Genomic DNA, 22,565 nt, shown 5'->3' on the forward strand with positions numbered 1-22,565 from the left:
TAATTGGGATTTTGGATAAAATTTGAGACCTTAATTTCTTGTGGTTTTCCTAAAATCAAGTAATTCGGGAGTTACACATGACTATGTCAGTCCAGAAAAATATGTAGATCCGGATAAACAAGCAAGTGTTCCTTCATTGTCCACACCAATGAATTTAAGGGTCATCACGTGCGTTATGAATAACTTTAAAAGCGTAATGATGTATCATTTAGGTAGTGTTTCTGTGTTTGAGAGAGCTTTTAAGAAGCATTACTCAGCTTTTACTTCACAAAATTTTAAGATTTTATGAAATTTTGTGAAAAAAGGTTGAAAAGTGCTTTTTAGAAGTTCTTCCAAATACTACATTAGAATATATTGAGAGAGTATATTGTGTTACGCGATGACGGAGGAACATATTCTGTTTATGGATCATGGACTTCAATATGTGGGGTTCTAAACATTACTGGACCTAATTTATTTTATGATTTTAGTGTTAGACTTTACTAATTAATTAACTGGATATCAAACTCAATTTTAGTGGGTCAAATATTTAATTTAAGTTATTACCCATCACAATTTTTTTTTAATAAAAAAATTAGAGATATCAAAATGGAAAACAAGGTGTAACGAACTACCTTTTTGATTAGCTGCTGGGTTGATATTGTAGGAAGTGGGTCGAACCGATCAGACTCAACCAAATTGCATCATAAGCCATAAGCTATTTCCAAGTAGATTACTGGAAAAAAAAATATCACAAATTGCATCATTTCAATTTACTTAATTGTTCACTAAGAGTTCGTTTGGTTATAGAAGTCAGGAGATAAAAATATTTATCTTAAAAATTGTTACGTTTGGTTAAAAATCTGTATTTTTTTAAAAAAAATTTTAAATAAGTGCTCTTTAAAAGCTGCAATTTTTGGTTTTCGAGTTTTTTTTAACTACATTTAAAAATAAAAATAAAAATATTTTTAACATTGATCCAAACATTTAAATAATTTATGCTTTTTTTTAATAAAAATAAAAAGACTTTAAAAAAATAAACTTATTTAATTGTTTTTTTAAGTATAACTTTTGTATCTAAAGTGACTCTAAATTATAATAGCATTTCACCTTATTACAATATATTATATGAAACAAAAGATTCAAGGCCAAACTCAGAGTCTCGACTTAGATATTGACATATTGTATTCCAATTGGCTAATCTCACAAAATAAAATCAATTTCGTATTTAAAATCAATTGCATAAAGTAAACATTATCAATAGAAACTTAAATAAGTTAGTCACGCGAGAATATTCCAGGAATCTGCAGCATCTATCTTTCGATACGTATTGATTAGAGGTGTAAACGAACCGAATCGGGCCGAATAATGGTAAAAATTTAAGGCTCGAATTCGACTCGAATTAAGTATATTCGAGAACGAGCTCGATTCGAAGCTCAAAAATTTCAAATATTTTGGCTCGAACTCGGCTTAAAATATTCGAACATATTCGTGAACTATTCGAACTATTGCTCGGATATTCTGGTTCGAAAAGCTCGAAAAATCCGAAATGTATATATATTTATTATATAATTATAATATATTAATAAAATATTAAGACCCGCGAACTATCGAATAAAATAATTTTGGCTCGAGTTTGGCTCGAAAAAAAGTTCGAACGTGTTCGGATTCGACTCGAGTTCGATAAATTTGAAAACAAATCAAATATTTATCGAACCGACTCGAAAAACTCGAAAATCGACTCAATTCATTTACACTCTAGCTGCTGATATAATTTATAAACCCATTACATTACGTACACCTTCGGGAGATATTTCCACGTATGAAAGTCATAAATTTAATTAAACGGATAATTTAAGTAAGTGTTTTTACTCAATAATAATATCTCATTACACAATCAATTTTGTCACGTGCGGATATTGCTCGCTCTGAACCAGTTAGCATGTGCGTAGATTAGGGTGGCAATGAAATACAGATTTGATCCCAAATCCAAATCCAAATCCAAATCCAAATCCAAATCCAAATCTATATATATATATATAAATATACATTACAGTAGTCGATCGACTAAAAACTCGAGAACGAAACGCCAAAAACCCTCATTAATGGAATGCGTTAGAGTACACAAATCGAAGAGATCTCCGTGTTTCTTTTGTTGTTTCCGCCGCCGTCGCCACCATCTCTATGTCGAGCATCAGCCGCCTCAGCCCTATTTCGATGACGATAATCCGGCGGTGATATGGGACAAGACGAAGGGACCCCGCGATAATTCTTTATCGGGTATCAGAGAAAAATGCCGTTCCATGTTGGGTCTTAATGGATCCAGACAGAAGAGGCATCCTTCCGCGGATTTCCGCTACGATCCTTTGAGTTATTCGCTGAATTTCGAGGACGGGTTTCGCTGCTACGATGAGTCTCAGTTCAGGAGTTTCTCCGCCAGGCTGCCGCCGTCTCCGCCGTTGATTCATGGTTTCGAGAGGGTTTAATTTGTTTTAATTCTCCGGCCCTTCTGGTTATGTAAAGAAAATTAATTGTGGTTAATTTGCAATTTGTTAATACAAAACATTAAATATTTTTTTCTGGCAATTCAAGCATTTGTGAAGTATTATTATTATTTTTCATTTGTATCAAAAACAATTTTTTAAATCATGATTTGATCCCACGTATGTGATTTTAACGAAATTCACGTAGGATTGATTATACTTGGAGACGAAGCCACAAAAACCAATGTTTTAATGTTGTGTTGAACCGTCGAATTTCAAATGTATGGATTTCGATTAGTTTATGGATTAGCATAAAACAAGAATCAAATAGTTAATCTACGAGAGTGTTAAATTTCGGTTAAAAAAAGCACTTGTGTATGTGTTTTTTAACCCAACTTATGTGTTAGCTTGCGATTAACTTAATTGAAATACAAAAGCTAGTCATATGGTGATTATGATTCTCCAAACGTGATTCTAAGAGAGTGTTTGTGTAAGGTCCAAATCCACTAAACTCACTTACGATGATTTTAAAATAATTTTTATGATTTTATGCCATAAATTGTTTAAGTTATGATTTAATGATTATGATTTAATGATTATGTTTATTTTACGTTTAACAATTTGATTAAGTAAATGATTTCAGGTTGAGTTTGATTCTAGACTCTCGGGACGAGGCTAACTTACGAACGAAGTGTTAGAACGTATTTTCACGAGTATTTTAAGTATAATATTGATATACTTTGAATAAAAGAGTTGGGAGATAGTATTTTTATCAGTCGAGTCAAGGAAGAGTGGTAGACTTCATTTTAATTAGTCACCACGATGCGAATTAAGTGTTGAAAGCAACACTCTTCTACCACGTTTCCCACTTATTTATGGACTTGTCTCCCCATGATTGCCCTCCTTCACGCCTATCTTCTTCTTCTTTCTTTTATTTTCATTCTTATTCTCTTCTTCTCTGAACACTACACGGTTCCTTCAAGAAATTTCAAAGTTAAACTTCAATCTTGCTCCTCTTCGTGGTTAGTTCGTCTCCGAAGTTCCGGATCAACTCCTCCTCCATTCAAGGCAAGTTTTTAAAGAATTTTAAACCACCATTCAAGATATATCTATTTTGATAAGAAATGATGTGTGTTGATGAATTTAAGCATGATTTTAAAGATTTGAGAAGCATAAAAGCATGAAGTTTATGATATCGTGATATGTAAGTCGTTCTTGTGAAATTTTTGATAAATAATGTGTGATGATAGATTCTTATTGTTTAGAGTTGATAAAGGACTACTTTTGAAGGTGTGTGTTGAATTTTGAAGTCTTGAGTTAGTTTGAGTTAAAACTTTGAAATGTTGCATGTGCTGAATTGTTTCGGATTAGCGGCACTTGTTACCTTTTTTTACGATTTTAACTAGTGTACTTATCCAAATGATATGAGACCAATTTTATTGGAAAGATAGCTTATTTATTTACAACTTTCGTGTTTTGAGTTTTCTTAAAATCATTTTGGAAGATTGACCAAAATTGCCTTGAAGTGTGTCAAATGTTTTGAATTTCCGGCAGTGACACATCTCGGGAGAATCAGCATAAATTTTTACTGAAAAATCTATTTTAGGTGAGGTTTTCGGCATTCGAAAGCAAAGATAAAGATCTACAACTTTTATGTTTACTACTTTTTCATATTCTTAATTACGAATAGAGTTTTGGAGCGAGCAAGATGAATCAGTTGCACAGGTCAGGAGCGCCCGCGCCTAGAAGTTGAGCGGGCGCCCCTTTCATTCGAAATTTATGATTTTTATATTTTATTTTAGGGTCCTAAATTCATGGTTATGATCTTTTAAGGTTTCTAAAATATATTTAAGAGTTTCTATGCAAAAAGTTTCAAGTTTTAAGTTAAGAACGACAAGAACGACTTACGTGGATCGATTACGTTATGTGGTGCATGTACATGTCTAAGTTTCTTTCATGAAACTTATGTTCAATATGAAAGTATGATTTTTATCATTTATTACATGCACGAAGTTATCGAGTAAAGTTTTATGTTCATGAAACAAAAGTTAAGATGGAAATTATGATGTTTCAATGATGCTTCATGATGGATGAAATGATATGTTGATGAAATGAAAATGATGAAGCATGAATGAATAATGCTATGTTGAATTATAAATATATAATATGTTGATGCATGAAAATATTTTGATGTCTTATGTGTCTTTGTGTGGCAATACGGGAACGGTGCTCCGGTTTGGGCTCCGGTGAAACGACCCTAACTCTCTAATAAATAAATATGCGGAAAACATTTTTTTTATACTACTAAATAAATATATGTACATATATGCCCATACATATATGCACCAAATAACATACCTAAAATAAATTCATGATTAAATAAATAAACAATTTAAATACTTAAATAAAATGCATTCTTTAAAAATAATTAAACATCTGAGTCAACCCCAGAATTAAAAATATACTGCATAAATAAAATAAATAGAAAGCGTGCATGCACTAAAATATTTAATAAAATATTTCAAACACCTCAACCCAAATAAAATAATAAAAATGTATCATAAGACATCAGCACGGTGACTCAGAAGCTGCCACGGTCACGGGGCTACTGCAGCACGGCTCATACATCCTCACCACCGGTAGGAGTAACCTGTTCCTCTACGTACTCACCTGCACCATATCAGTGTAGTGAGCCTAGAGGCCCAACATGCATACTAACAAGGGTTTAAAATAATTTAAATCAATTTAATACTAATACATACATATACATGAATGAGCATGCTTAAAAATTACTTAACATAAATTACATAATTAAACATACATAACATACATAATATCATACATACATAAGTTGTTGAGCATTTATTTTCTGAACATCGAATGGTCCTATCCGTAAGTGTGACCCATAGTGCGACTGATCAGTCTAAGAACCATCGTACGAGGCTGGTGGCGAACCACCCATACATAAATGGCAGAAAACTGCCCATACATAAATGGCAGAAACTGCCCATACATAAATGGCAACACTACTTCAATTTCCACCTAAAATACTTTTATTTGCTCAACCATAGAAATTAAATCATAGCATAAAAATGGATTTCATGAATGCATGTACTTAAATAAATTGTGTGTCCTTCATATATATTTAATTTAATTTTTCTTACTAACATATAAATATTAAAATAACTTAAATGCATAAAAATAATTAAATATATAATCAGGACACATGCAATTTTCTCATGGATGGTTCTGGACTGCTGACCCTACACTCAAGCCCATTAACTTAAGACTTGGCCCATAAATCAATCAAAGCCCAATAAGACTAAATTAGGCCCAATAACACTGTTCCTGGCCCAATGGGCCCAAAAGCCCAATAACAAGCCCAATAACTCTCATGGGCTCCCAAGCCCATAAAAATTTCTGGCCAACTTAAAAATTTAAATAAAATTTATTAAAACCCAAAAATAAATAAAATAACCCAAAATAATTTAATGGACCCTAAATAAATTAAATGGTACTAATTAAATTTTTGGGAATTTAATTAGTCCATTTAATTCCTAATTAACTTAAAAAAAAAATTAAAAATAAAAATACCCGAGCCCAATTAAAATAACCCCGGACCCGGACCCACTTAACTTAACCCATATTATTTTAGACCCGACCCGGACCACTTGACCCGACCCGGACCCACCATAAACCCTAGACCCGAACCCTAGTCATCCTACTCCTCTCGGCCGCCGAGGCTTGTGCAGCAGGCCTTCCCGGCCTGCTGCAGCCCAGCTCCGGCCGCCGTGGCCGGAGCCCCGCCGGCAGGACCTCCCCAGGGTCCTGCCGGTTCGAACCATAACCAGCCCCCGACCCCATGCACCCTGAATAGCCCAAGCCGAACCACTTCTCCCGTAACCCTAGTCTGCGCGCCTCCTAGCTCCTTTTCTGAAAACCTGCTCGGCCCTGCTTCCTAGCCCCAACCCAACCATGGCCGACTCATCTAGACATCCTAGGGACCCCGTAGGACCTAGCCAGCAGCCCCCTTCAAGCCATGGGGAACAAAAACGTGAGCATGAACCATACATGACAAAAACCGAGAGCAATAGTGAAGAAAATTCGAAAAGTTGCTGTCAAATGATAAAAATTCTGATGTTACACACCCACACGCATACATACGCTGATATAGGTTTGAAAAGTGGAAAGAAACATGCCTTAATACCGTAGAAGACGATTAGCACACGCGTAGGACGTTTCCGGGACGACGGGGCGACGACGGGATGCCTTGGCTTGCTTGGAACCTTCGAAATAATGGCTATGGTGTTCTTGGAGGTTGGTTCAGTGAAGAAGAAGATGGAGGTGACGGCTGATGCTAGGGAAGAAGGAGTGATCGGCTAGAATAGGGTTTAGGGATATAATTTTAGGTTAATTAGAATATAGGTTAAATAATTTAATAAAAAGGTTTTAAAAATAGTTAAAATACAACTTAACTCTTAAATAAACATTTAAAAACCTGATCACCTAAATAAAATCTCGAAATAATAATTTAGGGGAATTTTAAAAATACTAAAAAGTCAATATTTTGACTAATTTTGGATAAAAATGACCCCTAAAATTAAATAAAATTAAATACCTAAAATTTTGAGATAATAAAACTCAAAATAATAATTTAAGGCTCTAAAAAGGCTCATAAAATAATTTGGCTAGAAAGTTGTCATCTCGTCCGTCCACGGTCCCGTCTACGCGATTAAATAATAAAAATACTAAAAATCATAAAAATCACTAATTATGGGTTAAATGCTTAAAAATAACTTAAATCATGCATAAATAATTCACATAATTATTTAACCCATAAATCATAAATTTAAATAATTAAATATCCTAATTATGCAGGCGGATTTATGTAATTAAAAATACCGGGTGTTACATCCGGAGTAGCCCTCCCAAATACGGCTCAATGTACGGGTTAGGTCCTCCGGGATGAGCTCCGGAGGAGCCTCCGAAAAGGAATGAACGAAAGTTATGAGGCGTAATGCCATATGATTGTTGATCAACAAGAAAAGATGAATGTGCCCATTATGATGGTTGCCACAATTTCGCATAATTCGTCACCAAATGATAAGTTTATGTTATGTTATGTTACGTTTAATTGATAATTGAAATCTCATGATTTTTACTGCATACTCTTGCTGAGTCTTTAGACTCACTATACTTGAATGGTGCAGGTAATGAGGATGATATATATGCATATGTCGACGAGTTTAATGTCGGACATGAAGAAGAGCAAGGAGTCGGACCAGCGGGCGATGCATGAGTATGTTATGTGTTGAGTGTGATATGCTATGTCTTGAGCTATTTGCAACTTTATGATGTATTTTAAGGTTGTAAACAAGTTTTATAAATTTTAAGGTTTGGATTTGGTTTGTAAACTATTTTGAAATGTTTTAAGTAAGGTTTGATGTATGTATACATCTTTCAAAAAAAAAATAATTTCTTTTTCGCGTTCTGTAAGGTTATGTTAGTTTTGTAACATCTTCATCGGTTGAGGGTGTTACAGTTTGCAATCACTAAAAAAAGTGATTGTTAGCTTTAGGCTTAAAAAAATCATTTTTGTGTGTTTCTTAAACCTAGATTATGTGTTAGCTTATACTTAACTTAATTGAAATTCAAAAACTAGTCATATGGTGATTATGATTCTCCAAAAATGATTCCAATAAGAAGGTCATTGTTAAAATCACTTTAATCACTTATTTATCAAACACTACAACACTTTGATTTTTTGATTTTTACATTTGATTCCAAATATTACTAACTTTTGATTTTTCTTAACTTTTTTATAATATATAAATTAATCACTTTTATAAAAACACAATCTATTGCAAACATTCCCTAATAAAAATTTAATGTTAAAAGCACTCTAATCATTTATTTATCAAACACTACCCAACTTTGATTTTTAGATTTCACATTTGTTTCCAAACACTACCAACTTTTGATTTTTCTTAACTTTTTTATAATCTATATATTTAATCACTTCTACAAAAGTATAGTCTTTTGCAAACACTCCCTAACTTTTAGACACTCGAAAATACTCGTTAAACTCGTTCTTTTCCTTCAAATTATAATAATCACATTCTTTATTTTCACAAGAATCTTGATTTATAGAAAAGAAATAAAATAGGAATTAAAATTTCTATTATTTATCCACTCAATCATGTAAGAAACTATATTAAGGTAGTGTTTGCAATCACTAAAAAAAATGATTGTTAGATTTTGGCTTTAAAAAAAATCATTTTTGTGTGGTTTTTAAACCCAAATTATGTATTAGCTTATGCTTAACTTAATTGAAATACAAAAGCTAGTCATATGGTGATTATGATTCTCCAAACGTAGTTCTAATAAAAAAGTCAATGTTAAAAGCACTCTAATCACTTATTTATCAAACACTACCCAACTTTGATTTTTAAATTTTCAGTACCTTTGTTTTCAAACACTACTAACTTTTGATTTTTCTTAATTTTTTATAATCTATAAATTTAATCACTTCTACCAAAAACATAATCTTTTGTAAACACACACATAATGAATGACATCATATCTAAGAGATGTTTTGAAGTTTATGATCATAAACTACTCTACACAACTAAAATACATTTGAATATATTTAAAATACATCAATCTAAAAACAACCTAAAAGGATTAATCAAGGACACAATCATATATATATTTATACACGATGTGACTGTCTACAGGAGTTTTTAATTTCTCTCTCTATATATATTAGTTTGTGTATGTTGGATTGCTTGTTTATCAAACTCAAGTTAATCTTGTGCTCATCTCATCTTCCCATCAACTTAACTATTATGAATAGGGCTGGTATACTCTATCGAAATACCGAAATTTTGACATATCATGTCGAAATTTTTTCGATATACAGACATTTTTTCAAAATTTTACTATCGGTATCGATATAAATTTTTTTCATATCAATATTTGTAATAAGGTATACCGAAAAGCGAAAAGCCAACCCTAATTACGAAAGCTTCATTTGGAAAAAATTGGCCCTTACATATGAATCAAAGAATGATGATGTACTTTGCCGTCAAAAAACAAAAAAAAGAATGATGATGTACTTGCATACCCGATCGAACTTGATAATTATAAGTCCACAGTCATAGGTCCAAATGAGGGAGAAATTAGTAGTGCCTATATTTTTTGTACTATAAAATATATTGAGTGAAGAAATATATTTCTTGTTTTTTTGTAATTGACTCTATTCACCATAAAATTAATCTTCAGAAACTCTTTTAATTCAATAAAAAAATGTCTACACGTTTTATTGTTTGAGAGGCTCAAGTTTTAAAATCCTTGTTAATTTCTAAAGTCAAACTAGCCATCAATTGGCCTTTATATATATGTACAAACGCCCTTTGGCTCCCTCAAATTTTGTTTTATTATTTTTAAATTTGTCATTTTAAAAAAAAATAAAAAATCGAACTCTGGTCCCCTGTGGGTCTGGGCAGCACTTTCTTTGACTTTTCTTGCACGGCCCCCACACGCACACAACACAAGCAAACACGCACAAACACGGCCACTCTCACACATAATATATCCATCTCTAGCTAGCATCCAATTCAAATATCCTTTTTTTCTTTCTTTCATCTACCTTTAAGATATTATTCAAACTCTCTTGCTTTTTAATGGCGAATTATCGCGAAACCTCGGGTTACGAGTACGCGGATTCCGTCACCGGATGCAGCTGTTTCCGGTGGTTTTGCTGCGGCGGTGAAGCGGAGGGCCGTGATCATTTTCTGTTGCAAGAAAGAGGAGTAGGGCCTCGCAAGGAGGAGACCGTATTCGTGCTGGCAAAGTTGAAGAATTTCACTAGGAAGGTTGAGGAATATTTGTGCCATCAGTACATGAAATTTACTCATCATAATAAGCGGCGCCACAACCAGTTTCATTACTCTGCTGAAACTTATGCTCTCAACTTCGCCAGTGAGCTGCATGAACAAGATGAAAATGGCGATTTTCCGCACAGTTTTTCGTCGAGATTTGCTTCTCGCCCATTGATTGATGATCAACAGAGGAGAATGGCTGCAGCTTTGTGACCATCGGAGATTTGATGTATATATATATGCTAGTCTCAGCTAGCTATTATTAAGTATTTAGAGGTTCGTTCGATGCTATCATTCGGGTAGTGCTCCAAGGATCAACGGTCCATATTTTTTTCATGTAAGACGATCGATGTTGTAATAAGAACTATCTATTACTCTGTATACCAGCATCTACAAAATCCTATTTAGGATATGTGACAGAATTTCTGGGATTAATTTTTTTTGGGTATTGACAAATTAAATATGTACGTGTTAGAAATGAAAAGAAATTTTGCTTTTATGAATTATGAGTTTCTGCAAGTATATAATCAATATTGATTACATATGATAGTTTTGCAAATAAATTTTATATCTTATGTTAAAAAATTTTGGTTATTTATATTTATATACCGTAACAGATATGGTACGTTGACACAATGACACAAAAAACGTGATTTCTTATTGTAAAATTAAACTCAAATCTGTCCTGGTACGTTGACGTTGAACATTATCTGAGCGATCAATAATAACTCAGTCACATATTTTTTATTCAAAAAAACCAAAAAAAAAACATATATATAATAATTCACATATTATTTAAAAAAGAGTAAATACATTAACTCCTTGAAATAATTTTTTTATCACATCAAACCATTTATTAAATAAGAAAATTGAAAATTTCTTTCTACAATTTACATTTTCAATAATTTCACATGCCTAAATATATGAAATGGATAGAGTATTCAAAGATAGAGTTGCACAAATCCCATAAACAAAAATATAATGTTTAGAAATTGATGTCAACGTTTAATTCTTCCCGAAAATTGTGCAGCAAATTAGTGTTAATTTTCAATTTTTCAGTGGGAAATCGGAAGGGACAGATAATAAAACCAAAAAGCCAAAACATTGCCCAAAATAAAGTCCATGGGCCCAACGTTGGTTTGGGCTTAATAATTAACAACATGGGTTCAAGGGGAACATGTGCCTTATATTCTGATTAAATATATTGGGCCCAGAAGGATTTAACATGTACCTGCATTAGTGTTGGAATCATTAATAATTTAATCAGAATAACTACATGTAAAAGAACATAAAATTTATTATTCTTATGAAAATAACAATACAAATTATACTGTGATATGATTAAGGTTTGTTCAAAATTTATATAATTAAAAATTCACATTCTAAGTCAAACAATAGCATATAAACAATTTTTAGTTAGTTTTATTGATTTTGTGATTCCGTGTATAATAATACTTTGTCTGGTTTTTAAAGAGATCTAAGATTTAGGGAGGACACATCTATTCTTTGGAGTAGTTATAACTAGTGAAGGAAGTAGAAAAATTCTAACCAAACTTAAGATAGAAAAAGTCAATCTTATTGACTAATCAAGCATTTTACACTTTAAACCTATAAATAAAAAATAATTCACAATATCTTGATTTAAAGAATATATATTCTGGATTTATTTAATCTTATAGTTGAGACGTTATTATAAGGTATGATTTTTATATTGCAATGAGCAACAACAGCTTTATTTTTTCTAATTTTGATCACATATAATATAACGGCCAAACTTTAACAAATTATGAAACTAAAACTGCAATTTTCTGATTTTTTGAGAAACAAAATTGAAAGGGTGTGATGAGCAAATAATGAGGAGTTGGTGTCGTCACACTTGCGTCAGCTCTGGAAGAAAATTGAAGTTTGAAGCTAGTATTTGCTGTGCTTTTTCCTTTTCCAAAAGTCAACATCACTTAATTATATAAACTCAATATTATATTGTATATTTTTCAGTTGTTATCTTCTCTATGATTCAGAGCCCATGGTTGGTGGGCCATTTTCAATATATGTATCTACTTTTTTTCTAGGTCTTTGTCAACAAATCGACTTTTACTCATTAATGATCATTCAATTTTGTTTTGATCACACTGAATACAAGATTTTTCACATCCATAAGGAGTCTTATTAATAGAAAAAAAAATGCGTACATATGTGTGTTTGTTGGCATGAACACAAATCTAGAATGAACTGATTGATTTCAAAGAAAGTTTGCATTTATAATCGATCTCTTGAATAGGTTTCCATTCTTAATGGCTTTAAAATAAAAACCAAAATATTTTGGTTTCGAGTCAGATTCGAAGAAGGTCATGACCTGATCTAAATTATGACCATTGAATCATAATAATAATTTGTAAGTAAAGTAAATTATACGTGATTTCACAAATAAATATAATGATATTTTAAAAATAGTGATTGTTGATTAATAAAAAAAAGGGGAAAAAGTACTATTGTGATCTTTTATAGTATTAATTAATGTTGAATTTTGAATGAGATTGTACTGGATGAGTTGTTAAATTTGTATGTAAATATTAAGTATTTAGAAACCGATTTCTGCCACTTCTATTTCTTTCTATTCACACACGTGATTTTGATAGATTTTTAGGTATATTTTGTGGGTTGGGAGAGCTTTTTATTCATAGGTTGGTTCGAGAACTAATTTGATACAACCAAATGATGTGAGCGGCAACATATTATTAATTGTTGCAAAATTACAATACCAAGATTTATTTTTTGTTTTTGGAAAAATAAAATTATAATTATATAGTAGTTTCATGCAATAATTTGGGGTATTTTTTGAACCTTTTAAAAGCAGACATCAATAGTGTACATTGGCCACCCTTTCTTACTTTAGACAGAGATCAATATTTTGTAACATATGAGGTAGTGGATCAAGTGTTATTTCTTACATAAACAAACTAAAATCCCTGTACCATTTTAATACTCGCAATATTAATCCAATAGGATGCAAACGAGGAAAAATAAAATTTTTGGTTCACTAATTTGTCTAATGTTGGATTTTGGTTCATTAAAATTTTAAATTTTGTTTATTATACACTAAATTTTAATTTTTGAATATTTTGATTCAATTGTTGATGTAGAGTTGGACAATCAACCATTTTCGATATCATATAATTATTATTCAGTGATACATCAGCATTTCAATGAAATAAAATATAAACCGGCCAAAAAAAATAAATTAAAGTTAACACATCAAAAACAATTTTAAAAATTACTAGGTACAAAACAAAATAAGAAAAGTCAATTTGTTAAAAAAATTATTTATTGAGAGATGACTGCGCCCCCATTCATCCTCGTTTTGGATCTGTTCAAGGCGGTGGCTCTAAGCAATTCCGGTTTGGCTAGTAATATAATTCAAAACGTTAAATATAATTCTTGTAAAATAATACATACAAGTCACTGTGTCACACACAATGCGTGTCCCGTAAATATATAATTTGGTAAAAAATTTAACTTGATTAAAGTGCTGGCCGAAAAAATTTGAGTTTGATAGGGAAAAAAAAAGTGAAGAAAGAAAGTTAGAGGGAAAATTAATGAGAAAGTGAGAAAAAATGATACATGAAGAAAGTTATTTGTTAGTTAGTTAGTGAGGGGTACGAGGGTATAATGGATAAATTTTAAAAAATACCATGACACCAAAAACAACTTTTATAACCTAATCACAATTAATAATACAGTAATATATATATATATATATATATAACTCTTTTATTCCGTTAAATTAAAAAGATCAGTATACTAGCTAGATACCTAGACCCATTTATATAATAAAAATTAATAATTTAGACCTAAAAAATAATATTTTTCATTAAGTCGATAATGTTCCATACTTATATTACAAAATTATTTGTGAGACGGTCCAAAATTTTTTTTGGAGTGTTAAAACAAGGAACATGGATAGGTAGCCCGAAAAAAATAGGCTAGCAAATCCAAGCAATTCCGCGTTGGCTAAACGTGTATCTTTACTAGCACACACAAATTAAAGGAGAATATTTCAAAGATCAGCATGATGCCATCTGCATAATCACTCCCTTTCACAGCTCTATCCCCAATTCCCCATCCACACAAATTAAGGTTTCATATACACACACAACACACACACACACACACACAACACACTACTTATTATAATTCGAAAAATTATATATATATATATATATGTATATAATATATGACTGGATATTCGATGACATATTGTGATCAGTTGATATTCGTCCTTCATGTTCAGTTTGAACCAGCCAACATATATCAAAAAGTCTTGATCAAATATTAATTATACGCCCCTCGAACTTGCTGCACAATTCTCGTCCCTTTATTTATGATATATATAATAATAATAAAAAAAAACACTTACAGCAATAAAATAGTATAATTGAGTGAAAAAGTCTAAAGGGTTTCGTCCCTTATTAGCAAATAATTCCATTCCCATTATTCTTTCCTTGCAGCATCCTTACTCCGCAAGAAACTTCAACCCCCCCTTATTACAATACAATATATTTAATTAATTTCTTCCCTCTATTTAACAACCCCCGTGTCCCATTTACCTTTCTTTCTCATTTGCTTTTCTCTCTTTTCCCTTTCCAATTCAGGATATATACATAACATAGTCAGATTCAGTTTTTTTTTTTTGTTTGGGGTTACGATCAAATATATATATAACTTGCATGTACGTGCAGTTTCCGAAAATGGAACAAGGGGGGTCTGCTGCAGGTCCGTCTCAACTAACGTCGGCTAGCGGCGATTTTCGGGTGGAGGAGTTGCCTCCGGGGTTCCGATTCCATCCCACGGACGAGGAGATTATTGTTCATTATCTTATGAAGAAGATCATGGATAGAAGGTTCGATGCCAGAGCTATTGGAGAAGCTGATCTCAACAAGTCTGAACCTTGGGATTTGCCCCGTAAGTTCTCTTTGCTAGCTTTTTCTGATTCATTTTCATCTTTTATTATTTTTTTCTTCTTGTAATTAATAAAATGTGTTACCTTTTTATAAGGTGAATTTTAATATATAAGTATTGGGAATTTGGAGTATGATTTAAGATGATAAAATTTAAGATCTTGTTTCATTTTTTGAGAAATAATTAAGTTTAATGTTTTTAAACGATGAAGTGAATCATCCCTTCTTGCTAGCTGGTAGATCTATATATATATATATATATGTGTGTGTGTGTGTGTGTGTGTGTGTGTATCCATGGAGGATGGGATGGGACGAACACCCCAAATATTAGTTTTCCTTTTGCATCAATATTTTTATATAGTCTTGATATTTATTTCGATAGTAACACTTTTTTGTAGTCTTTGCAACATTAATTTATGTAAGGGTGTGCCTTTAATTTTAGACCAAAAACTACGATACCAAATTCTGGTAATGGGAACTATATATAAAAAATATTTTGATTTTCTCCACCGTTCCCATTCCCCGGATTAAACAAAAATGGAGCCATGTAGTTTTTTCTGCAGTTTGAGCCGAAAACGTACCAAACCAAAAGCGAATTAATGAGGTGTAGTTTTTGACAAAATTGTAAAAATAGCACAAATATAAATATATATAATTTTTCTGTTCAACCCAAAATGGAAACGACAGGCAGTTTGGTTAATTTGGTTTTGCTATATGAAAATTATTGACTTGGTCCGAAACTGACGATTTGATCTCTGCAAAACCGAAACCACAACATATATGCAATAAAGTGAGTACTTTAATTTTTTCGGTCACATATTATTTAGCTAGGGACTCCATCACGTATTTTAATTAGTTAAAGAAGTTTATAATTGATCAAAAAAGATCTCTGCATGAACTTATAATATATAATCTTAATTAAGAATCAATATTCAATCCTATTGACACTAGTATTATACATAAAAAAAAATTGAACTACATACTGATTTTGCATATTATTGTTTTTCGGTTTGATATATCATTAAGAAAAAGCAAAGACGGGAGAAAAAGAATGGTTCTTCTTTTGCCAAAGAGACAGAAAATACCCGACGGGGATGAGAACAAATAGGGCAACAGTGTGTGGATATTGGAAGGCAACAGGAAAAGATAGGGAGATCAAATGCAAGAGTAGAAATAGCCTTGTTGGGATGAAAAAGACCCTTGTTTTTTATAGAGGGAGAGCTCCTAAAGGGGAGAAAACCAATTGGGTCATGCATGAATATAGGTTGGAGGGTGATTTTTCAAATTACAACTTCTCCAAGGCAGCCAAGGTACTAGAACAATACTTATATATTAATTAATAATTAAACAAACTTCATTTCTTTTGTATTTTCAAGTTCCTCGAAAATTATAATAATTATAATGTTAATGTTATGACAGGAAGAATGGGTTGTTTGCAAAGTTTTTCACAAGAGCATAGTAGCCAAACTAGCAAGCAATGAGTCTCATTTGTTGGATACTAGTCCTAGTCCTAGTCCTACACATCTTCCCCCATTGACAGACTACCATTCATGTTCCAACATTAATAATCAAAAGCCCGATTCGAGCTTCACCGTCGATCCTGGCCATGAATACAAGGTGAATATTTCCAACTCATCATCAAGAATAATCTTGAACAACCCTAGGGTGCCAACATTACAACATGCCCAAAGAAACTTCCTCCCCCCTCACAATCTCATGACCACAACATATCATGAATCCAACTCTCGCCTTCCGAATCCGAACTCCCTTTTCTACCCTCAAATTCCTCTTCAGAATCCATCAGCATTCCCCTATCAAGCCTCACCATCTCTTGGCATGGGTTCAATTTCGAGCTACGCGACTAACTTACCCTTCAAGGGTACTGGTGTTGATCAAGAAAACCTGATCAGGCATTGCAAAATGGAGCGTTTTTCGGGTAACGATTCAATGGTCAGCCATTCTCAAGAAACTGGACTGAGTGCTGAAGTGGTTAATGAAATAACTTCCGTAGTTTCCAAAGGAGACATCGAAAGCAAGATTGGACCAATATTTGGTGATGATCAAGAGCTTGAGGGCCTATCTTTTAGTCCAAATAATATTTCGGATTTCGATTCTCTGTGGAGGTACTGAAGACCAGATACATAGTATGAAACTTGATTATACATATATATTCTCATGCGTACATGATTGTGTACATATGGTAAAATTTATTGTTATAGGTTTATTCATTTATGTGCATTGCTTCATTTAAGGTGATATAGTAGAGGCTAGGAATCTGATTTACTAACATTAATGTGGCTTCTGTACATGCATGTTGAGTTCTTCGGTTTTTATCTTAGTATCGTGTTTAATTATATTATATATCCACGTTAATTCATATTACAGAGTGATGTTTTACTGTTTTAGCATTAATTTAGTGTTTCACACTTTCCATTTTGTTAATTAATACAATTAGAAAATGGATTATTTTCATTGGCCATAAATGCTTACTATATTTAATTAGCTAATATAAGAAACGGTTGGAATTATTTGGAACAATTATTTTGACATTCCATGCATATTGCCAAAAATAATTTTCAACGAAGTATTATGGCGGTTGAATGTATTTGAAATTAATTATGAGTACATACTAAATTGTTGAGTTAATATTCTACGTACTCTAAAGTATGTACATACAAGTTAAATATATGTGTAATATTCGTATGTATTTCCTAAAAGGTTTTAATTCATCTTCGTTTATTATCATACTGAGAAAACTATAATATAATTAAGAGAGTTGATATTTACATTCTATTTTTTGTTATTTGTGCACTCCACTTATGAGTAAATTTGACACATATTTTACACATAAAAATATAGTGTAGTAGTAAATAACATAAAATAAAATGTAAATATCAGCGCTCTATAATTAATTAGTCATACATATTTGTCTGTCGGTGCCTTTTGTCCTCGATCGATGCTGCCAAATTTTAGTCTTGATTATTTATCATTGTTATTTTTGCAATTTTTGTTTTTTTTATGTGACAGCTATCCAACGTTTAGTGGCTCCAATATGACGGCCATCAATCAAAATTTAAATGATTAAAACTGTCAAAAAATCGAGATTTATGATTAAATTTAAAATTAAACATAAATGACCAAAATGACAGGGAAAAAAACATATAGGACCATAATTTGAATATAGTCATTTATAAATAAGCTCCAAACTTAACAAGAAAAGAAAAAGAAGCGAGGCTTCATTTTATTTTTCGCTTTTTTCCAAAGAAAACATGTATAAACTGAACTGATCTTCTAAAAGAGGGAAGAAAATGGTTGTCGTGTTAACACATCATTATTTTCAATGATTCGACGATCCGTGGACAATATATATAGATATATATAAAATTAGATTCTCGGATCAAGGATCGAATAATTAATGAATAAATTGCTACTCCTTTTTACAGTTGTATTTAATATATTCCACATTATAAACCTGTTAATCAGCTAACAACACTTGTTTCTCAAATAATCAATTATGTTTATATTTACAATAAAAAATATTTTTATATAAAAAATAATATTTTTATAACTGACTTAAATAGAAGTCAGTTTCTTAACTCTGATAGATGAAATCGTCTCACTTCATTTTTATTTAAAAAAAATTATAGTAAAAGACAATGATTCAAGTGGAGTGTATCCTTGTGAATCTCCTACAATTTTGCAGTCATTCCAGTATATAATATACGTGGGCCAATCCAGTACACTCAATCTCAATCAATTATTATTTGCGGGTTTGAACAAAAGAATTATTAATTTCTTGTGGGATTCTCCAATAATTAATTCTTGTTCATTCAAAGCTAAGCTTCCTCTTTAATTTCTTGCTTGCACGTATGGTAACGATAGTAGAAGAATTAAAGCTTAAATTATTCAAGGAATTGAATTCAATAGAGAAATTAAAAGAATTAATGCATCGGCATATTTTACATCCATCGAGGACGTTCGATACTTTATGCATGATATTACATATGGCAACTGCGTTCGTTACAAGTTAGTGCTACAAAATAACTACACACATTACAGAAGTTGATCGATGAAATCACCTGAAAATTTGTGATCTTTATAACCATTTCATTATTGGATATATTTTTTCCAAAATAATATAAAATTAAGTGATAGTTTTTATGGACTCCTATAACACCTTAGATTATAACTATTTTCTTAGAGTAGAAACAAATTAATACAAAGTAGTTGCTACATGAAACAACTGTACACTTATGGCTGCGCAGGCATGCGCCGAGGGCGTGACACCCATTGTCACTAGTGAGATAGGAAGTCATATTCAACATAGAATACACATAACTATATATGCTCCTAATTTTTTTTTTTTTAAAAAAAATTTATTTTCTTTCAAGCAATCTTTAAAATTTAGATTGAAATTATAATTTAGAATCCATTATGGAGAAAAAGATAAATTCAAAAATTTTGCTCCTGTACAAATCATCTTCATCAAAATCACAAATATGGGACGAAACTTGGAAACCCAAAAAAACTCCTCTCCAGACTCAAAATCTAATTAAGAGGCTCTAAAGGGGACGGTGCACTATTGATGGCCACTTTTGCCATAGTTTATTTATATATTGAGATGAGTTTCTAAGATTATTGGGCCTTTAAAAGTTTAATAGGCTTAAAATTTTGTTCGAGTCCAGTATATTTTTACCAGGATAAGTCCAAAGTGTAATGGGCTTAAAATTTAATTGTATGAAACAGCTAGGAATTTGGAAGCTAATACAATTTAAATTATACAATAGAATTAAGAACCTTTAAACTTCATGTACTAAGTATCAAAGTGAATCCAAGTACATCGTATCGAAAGATTCTTCTCCGATTCTATAAATAAAATATTTCAAATATTACATACAATCTTTCTAAAAAAGGTATTATACAATAAAATATATTAAAGTCATGCGGCTTGATGGAATCATTTGGATTTTTGGATTGTCCTGGTAAAAATAAATATGGGGTTTTGGAAGAGTAAATTGATGATAAATCTTCAAACCCAAACTTGATTTTGCCCTAGCTCCCTACTCATAAGATTTTTTCAATAGCTCTCTAGGACCACAAAATTTGAATATTTAATTGTTTAATTTTTGTACTGGATTTATGTTTTTTTATACTTAAAATCTAAAGACTTTATGCTAAAATCTGAAGATTTTGTGCTTATTCATGGTACAAAGAATTATCTGTAAAAATGGTATCAAAGCCTTAGGTTAATTATTCAGACATAATATTATTCGTTAATTCATGCTTTTCTTTGTTGATGAGAAGATTTTTTTTTAAAAGATGACTTCAAACGAAGGTTTGAATCAAGAGGATTTTAATCATATGAAATCCTATAAACAAGTTAATCTATATACAATAGATTACTTACAACAGGTTGTGATTAATGCTCTTAATTTTGAAGAGATAAAGAAAAATGATTTATAACTCTCAATTTTTAGAGATTACCCCAGATTTTTCTAAACTCTCCGGAGATCTTAGAGAAATTCAAAAGACGGTACAATATTACAGCAATCAGCTGTATGAAATACCTCGGCAAATTGAAGAAATCCATAAGAAACAAGAAGAAATTCTTGGAAACCTAAAAGATCTTCAAAATAAAATCATAAATCTAGAACACACTTCGGGTTCTAGAAAAGGAAATACAGGAGGAAGGTTACCACTCTCATTTGGTACCGAACCTTTGTTACATCAGAAAGGTAAAACCAAAATGGTCCAAAAATCTTTAACCAATGATGAAATGATGATTAATCTTATAAAAGCAGTATCAGAGAAAAACACTATCTGATGACTACTTTAAAAAGATTAAATCTCGAGGATCTACAAGATCTTGCGGATTCTTTTGCAAATCTCAAAGTTGTAGATCTAAAAATGAATTTCCCTGAGGGTGAACAACTCATAGGAAATCCCCCAAGATATGTGGTTAAAACAGAAGAACCACATAATGATTTTCAGGTTGGAGAAAATTCACATCCAGCAAGAACCAGATCGAGAAGGAGTAAAATCCCACTCCATCAAACTCCTTACGAAAAAACTATTTTAGATCCAATACATCCTTACGGGGTTATGTTAAACCTTGATGTTTTGGACTTTAAAAACAGAGAAGATCTTATAGATGATTGGATGTCAGCTATGAGAATAGCAGCAGGAACATTAGATCTCAATAAAGAAGGATTCATTAAACTTCTAGAAATGAGTCTAATGGGATCTGTTAAGATCGCATGGGAGATGACTATGCAAGAAACTAAGGAATCAATCTTAGCAGGAGAATCTCTCAGCGAGATTGGAGAAAGAATGACCACCCTATTTAAAGCACAATTCATAGGGGTAGACTATTTCAATAATCAAGATACAGAGAAAAAGAGAAGATATCTCAAGCTCTTTATAGCCTCGAGTTACATGATATCTGCTTAGTTGATGAATACATTATGTTATTCACTAAATACAGATGAAATTCGGGAGTCGAGGAAAATGTAGCTATTCAGCTATTTTTTGCAAAAATGCCAAGTCCCTGGAGAGAAATGCTGATTAAAAAATATGTTCCAGGCAATCTTGATACATTGGCAAGAAGTGCCTCCTTTTTGAAAGGAAAATTAGCAGAATGGTGCCATATGGCAGCATTACAGAAGAACTATAAGAAAATAAGGGGTATAGATAAGCGTACACCTTTGTGTTGTAGAGAAAATGATCTTCCAACGATCATTGGAAACAGATCACAGGGATTTAAAAGAAAAAAATTCAAAATAATCCCTATAATAAAAGAATGAAAAGTTCTTGGAAACTAAGAACATTTTGGTCCAAACAAAAGGCCAGATCCTATAGATCAGGTAGAAGAAGTGGACCTACAAGAACATCCCCAACAACAGGCTCATCACAAAGCAGGGTAAGAACACCATCAAGAAGAAATTTCAGAAGAACTCATACAAGAGCAAGTGAAAGTTTCAAGGATTGAAACTGCTGGACATGTGGAGCAAGAGGACATATATCTACAAATTTTCCAGAAAACGAGAAAAAAAGAGTTAAACTCTTTGAAGCAACACCAGATATGGATGATGCGGTCTTCTTTCAAGATCTATTCCAAGTATATCAATTTGAGGATATCCCCTCAGATGAAAGCATATACGAAGAAGAGATATTATTTAGTCGAGAAGTTTCTGAAGATGAATCAGAATCAGAATCAGAGTAAATAGGAAGTGTTTCACCATGAAACACATGAAAGTTTGGCTGGG

General features: G+C 31.9%; 1 protein-coding gene across 1 annotated transcript; it reads left to right on the forward strand.

The window, feature by feature from the left end:
• Positions 1 to 14,927: 14,927 nt before the first annotated feature.
• On the forward strand, positions 14,928 to 17,661 carry LOC140873185 (NAC domain-containing protein 46-like). The gene is made up of 3 exons (XM_073276199.1): positions 14,928 to 15,304; positions 16,327 to 16,610; positions 16,720 to 17,661. The coding sequence occupies exons 1-3, from the start codon at positions 15,070 to 15,072 to the stop codon at positions 17,428 to 17,430; spliced, it is 1,230 nt and encodes a 409-aa protein (XP_073132300.1). The 5' UTR covers positions 14,928 to 15,069; the 3' UTR covers positions 17,431 to 17,661.
• Positions 17,662 to 22,565: the final 4,904 nt, after the last annotated feature.

This window comes from Henckelia pumila, unplaced genomic scaffold (genome assembly GCF_033568475.1).
Source record: "Henckelia pumila isolate YLH828 unplaced genomic scaffold, ASM3356847v2 CTG_525:::fragment_3, whole genome shotgun sequence".
NCBI classification, from domain to species: domain Eukaryota; kingdom Viridiplantae; phylum Streptophyta; class Magnoliopsida; order Lamiales; family Gesneriaceae; genus Henckelia; species Henckelia pumila.

Bases quoted from the DNA above. Each gene is read 5' to 3' on its own strand.
- LOC140873185 (XM_073276199.1), top strand. From the start codon at position 15,070: ATGTACGTGCAGTTTCCGAAAATGGAACAAGGGGGGTCTGCTGCAGGT. The intron at 15,305-16,326 runs GTAAGTTCTCTT...TATATCATTAAG, and splicing joins TGAACCTTGGGATTTGCCCC to AAAAAGCAAAGACGGGAGAA. The intron at 16,611-16,719 runs GTACTAGAACAA...ATGTTATGACAG, and splicing joins ACTTCTCCAAGGCAGCCAAG to GAAGAATGGGTTGTTTGCAA.